This window comes from Montipora foliosa, chromosome 2 (genome assembly GCF_036669935.1).
Source record: "Montipora foliosa isolate CH-2021 chromosome 2, ASM3666993v2, whole genome shotgun sequence".
Taxonomy (NCBI): domain Eukaryota; kingdom Metazoa; phylum Cnidaria; class Anthozoa; order Scleractinia; family Acroporidae; genus Montipora; species Montipora foliosa.
In genome coordinates, this window is record NC_090870.1 from 6,262,874 (window position 1) to 6,267,873 (window position 5,000).

Here is a 5,000-nt window from a genome sequence, read left to right on the forward strand (position 1 = left end):
GCGAAATCGAAAAAAAACTTGATGAAGCTGTGGTGTTGTGTAATACCTTGTGGTCAGAGAGACGTTGGCTTATCACAAAAACATTTCTTGCCTTTTCACTTAATCCAAAACGTCGGAATTGATCAAAACTTTCCACAAAACAAGTTTTTTTTTGGCTTTATTCAGAATGAAATTTCGCTTTCTGGAGAAAAACAATTTTTAGCTTAGCAACGCTTAGCGCCATCATTTACCATATAAGGTCAACCTAAGGTATATGAGCTGATAACCAAGATTGATTGAACCAATCAGAGCACGCGAAATGCATTATCCTCGGTTAAGAATTTAATAATCACCTATATTCACCTCACCATCGGCGAATAATTGTTACTTGTGAGCAAAAAATCCTTCACGATGGACCGGGATACTCCCACAATAAAACTCGCGTAAAGGAACCGAAAAGCTCAAGGCAAGCTAACCAAAGGTGTACAGCATTGATTTAACACTTTCAAGGAGGAGATATGCAAATACAACAATTTGGTTTTATCAACGGAGTTGATAATGTAAATTGGCCACCGTACAGAGATTCTAAGAATCTCTGTACGGTGGCCAATTTACATTATCAACTCCGTTGATAAAACCAAATTGTTGTATACTACTTCCCCACCGACGCAGCACCACAGTTTCTTTAGAAACTACCCCTTCATTGATATGCAAATGCAGGCTTAATTGACTAAGGCTGCTTTCTTTATGTTCAATTTTCTATCTTCGTTTGGTTGATGCTGAGACATTAAATTGATTATAATGAACAGAGCTACAAGTGTATGCCGACAGAGAGATGAGCAGCGGATCTCGCAACAGTGAAAGTTAATTCTTCTTCATTTTTTATCTAATTCGCAATTTGGGAGTAAAGTCAAGGCAAGAGATAAGATGTGGGAGATTGCTCCCTAAGCAGAAAACAAAAAAAATATGTCACTCACCCTTTACCAAAGCTCCTTCGTTGTCCACCACGTGGTGAGAAGTGTGACCATTATATCTGGCGTCTGGTCTCTGGAATCCATTCCTTTCGTAAAACTCTCCTCGTCCATTGTAGTCATATCCTTCAGGATAATCATATGCTGGTGGTTCAATGGGCAATGGCTCGGATGATCTAGGGCCTTGGTGACGTTTCTTTTGTTTCTTTTTCAAATTCTGAAATTGTATTTTTCCGACGGAAACGCGTCTTAACGATTTAGTTTTAAAGGGACAATAAGTCCATTAGCCAAGAGTAAGAATCCCCATCAGCGTCCGATAGACCAAATGTTGTACCCAATTCAATCTCCCGGGGTTAAGATTCTTTCTGTATTGTATTTGCACGTCAAAGGAAGACCTCAACACGTCATGATGGAAACACAACACGTAACCATCAAACCTCGTTACATAATGCCAAAACCTCACCACATAATGCCAAAACCACACCACAAGACAAAAAACAATACCAAAAGAATATAGAATAATTAAGGACGTTCGCGCTAATTGTGTGTACGCAACTTTTACTGCACAGGTAACGCGACTGTAATATGTCATGCATTATTTAAAGCATTAGTTAAGATCTGATGTCGACAAAAACGCCGGGGAAAAATTTCCAGGTCGGCTAAAAAATGGCACATTTATTTCCAATTCATCATGAAACGTTAAAGAGAAAGGACCGGGAGGCTGGAAAAGGTCGCTAATCGAGTTGTGGTTGAAAGTTTTGAAAACTTGAGGAAGGTTAGTTTTAGTCAGCGACGTTGCGTAAATTTAATGGGGTTGGTTTTTTAAAATGATTTTATTACGTTACGAACTTCTTAGTTCAAAATGACTGCATGTTTTTGAATTTCTTTTCCTTTACTTTCATGAAAATAGAGCAGAGTTATCTTCTCTTCCTAATCCACTTGTATAGTGCGGACCTACGAGGAAACAGCCAGAGATTATATTTCACAAAAACCACATCCAGAAGATGAGAAAGACGGCAATGGAGATGTGATACAAATCACTAACCAAATAAAGAAAACGCCTGCCTGAAACTTCGTTGCTATGCTTAATTAAGAACGTTTTCTTTTTACAGAAGCCTTTCATCGATCGATTCTGTCTTGAGTTCCAGTCCTTCCCCGACAGGTCAGGCAAAATCGTGACAAACTAAATTTTCCAATTATACTCGTTTAGATCATAGGTGACCCCTATTTTTTAAGACATGAATCATTTGCTCTTCTTAAAATCTACAAAATATGATGAAATGAAACAAATCACAATGTCAGAAGTTATCTTTTTTTTAAATTTTGCTTTCCTTGTGTCCTGAGTTCCGGAAGTGGTTACAACAGGTAGAGCTACATCTCGTTATTATGACCTATCTATCGAAATTAGGACATTTTTCCCCTGCCTTTATCTCCGAAATAAGGTCGGTGAGCCGCAATTTTTTCATTTTTGGAATAAGTAATTTATGACCTAACTTCAGGCGAGAAATGAAACAAATTTCCATGTGGGAAGATTTTCGCGCGAACGTCCTTAAGAAAGTTATGGCTTTCCATATATGTGAACCACTTCACGTATGCTCTCAGTCACATACGTCTCCATGTAGTAGTTCTAAAAACAGAAATATATGGGAAAGGGTTGACTCAAGCGTACAATATACAGATGGAAGCTAAGGGTAATGGACTCCTGCCGGAGATACTTGCCCACTGCATTCCAACAGAACTTAAGGGGTACTATGATCAAAAAAATCACTTCCTTTTTTTCTTCAGATTTTGCAAGTGTATTTGCTTAACACCTGCCTGGAAAAATCTTGAGCTTTGATTTTTATCCAAAGGCTGTTTACTTGAGTGTGAGTATTGGATCTCAGGGTCCGCCATTACTCACGTTCAAAACTGACCGACTGGACCTCAGAAGGTTGAATCCAGGGAAAAGTGACGTCATTCAGTTAATGGCTTAAAGGTTCAGCGTGTAAACGCAGTTTATTATGTATGCAAAACAAGAGTTTAAAAATCTGAAAGCCCGAAACTCCCGCGCTGCATAATAACTCAGTCACGTACAAACACATTACATTCTTAGGCTACGTTTACACGGGTCAGGACAAATTTGGCACGGACGAATATTGTACCTGGGCCGCCTGTTTACATGGAACCGTGCAAATTCTGTTACAGATCGCAATGGTGTTTACATGGGTCCGTGCAAATTTTGAGAGCAGTCGTGGCATTTGGATGGCTTTTTAAAAATCTCTGCTGTAATTGGTTAATTAAGCTTTGCTTTTAGCCAATCACGTTGTAGTGAGGTGCAGTACGCGGCAAATCAAACATGGCTTTCTGGTCTGAGACTTTTTCCACGACGACCATTTGTTTCAGTGAGCTATTCATGCTTACAAAGAAATTCAGTAAAATGCGTACGTTGCCTCGATCGATGAAAATCGGAGACAATGGCCGGCCATTTGTAGCAACGTGCACTGCAGTAGCCCAGCTAATCTGGCTAAAAAACCGATGCATGCAACTGCCGCTCGTCTCTTCATATCTGTATCGTGCTTTTGTTAATTTGTTTTGTGTCAAATTTGATTTTAAACAGAGCGAGATGTAACGTTACAAAAGTAACAATTTGCGACCTTGCAACATTTTTTCTTTGCAAGAAAAAAACGTAAGTAGATTCCATGCTAACCGCGCAAAACCTTGCACGGTTCGGGTGTTTTCACGAGTCCGTTCGCATAGTGAAACCGTGCAGGTCAAAAAGGTGACCTGCTTTTTTCAGGTCCCAAACTTGCACACTTAACCGTTCAAAAATTCGTCCGGTTCCACCGGTCCCGTGTGAACGCAAGCTGGAACCGTGCTTGTTTTTGTCCGTGCAAAAATTTGTCCAGACCCGTGTAAACGGGGTCTTAAAGTAGTGAGTGTTACGTTTGACGTCATTTTTTCCTCGATCCAGCCCTCTCAAGAATTAATAGTTAGTAATGTCGGACCATTAAATAGGGAAATTCCAGTTTAAATAAACAGGTGTCTTTTTGAAATTAAGAAAACTTGGGTCACTCAGTGTTTGGTTTTGAAATCCGAAGAAAAAAAGATATGTTTTTTTGATCACTATAGTGAACAATCGAATCTCGGCAGGTTTTCCTTTATTTAGGCAAGTCGTAAAATCACTGAACGAAAATTCGTGTCTACTGATTAAGCCCACTTTGTTTGGGTACCGTACATTCCTAATAAAAGCGATAAGGCAAACTCCAAAAAACTGAGATTTCCACCAAGACCAAAGGGGAGGGGAATTAAGATCATCTCATTACAAACTTTTATGAATCAACATATTCTTACCACACATGTGCAGATAGAGACAACGAGAAAGACGATAGCGAGTCCGACAGCGACTGCAATAGCAATTCTAGTTGACTCAGCCATGTACTCAGGAATGTCAGGTTTGTCTTTTCCCAAGAGTTTCACTTTGTTCACCTATTGAGAAGTTGGATCGCCCAATAAAAAAAGAGAAGCAAATACACCTTACTCCAAAATGGCCGCCATTTTAGTATTCTTTTGTTCCTTTGCAAATTAGCCCGTTTGGCCTTGCTTTCAAACATAAAATTCAAAAAGAACATTTAACCTTGCACGAGGACAAAAGGGCCGATTTGCAATCAAACAAAAGAATACTATGGTTTGCTGCCACTTTGGAATGAGGTGTATGGAATTAAAAGAAGGGTTTTCAGCTGAGCACGCGCGCGTAAGCCATACACGCAATTCGTAAGCTGCTCGCGTCAGCTCGTGATTCAAATGGGTCACCAGAAATAAGGAAATACCGCTAATCTCGCTCACCTTTCTTCTAATTCCTGTATATATCAATATAAACAGACATCTCCTATTCACGAAAACTACGAAAATTCTCACAAACGGTTTAATGGTCACTTAAATCCGTTTGTGTTGGCCTTTAGCTCCACTCGCTCGTGCACTCGAATGAGCGGGTGGCACATGCGTAAATAGGGAGCTAAAGCATGCGCGTGTTTGAGATGCGGACGGCAACCGGAAGTGAGCTGTTTTCTTTTT

The 5,000-nt window shown here is 39.8% G+C and overlaps 1 protein-coding gene and 1 long non-coding RNA gene across 4 annotated transcripts in view; one reads left to right on the plus strand and one right to left on the minus strand.

Moving 5' to 3' along the window:
• The window catches only part of LOC137992237 (uncharacterized), a 26,787-nt gene that overhangs the window by 9,820 nt on the left and 11,967 nt on the right, over positions 1-5,000 (plus strand). The gene's annotated exons all lie outside the window — the stretch shown is intronic.
• Positions 1-5,000, minus strand: part of LOC137992236 (uncharacterized) — an 18,905-nt gene that overhangs the window by 6,181 nt on the left and 7,724 nt on the right. For both annotated transcript variants that reach the window (XM_068837444.1, XM_068837445.1), the window contains exons 4-5: positions 4,281-4,415; positions 957-1,167 (exon numbers count right to left, since the gene is read on the minus strand). In XM_068837444.1, the coding sequence (XP_068693545.1) occupies positions 957-1,167; positions 4,281-4,415 (346 nt within the window). The remainder of the gene's footprint in view (positions 1-956; positions 1,168-4,280; positions 4,416-5,000) is intronic.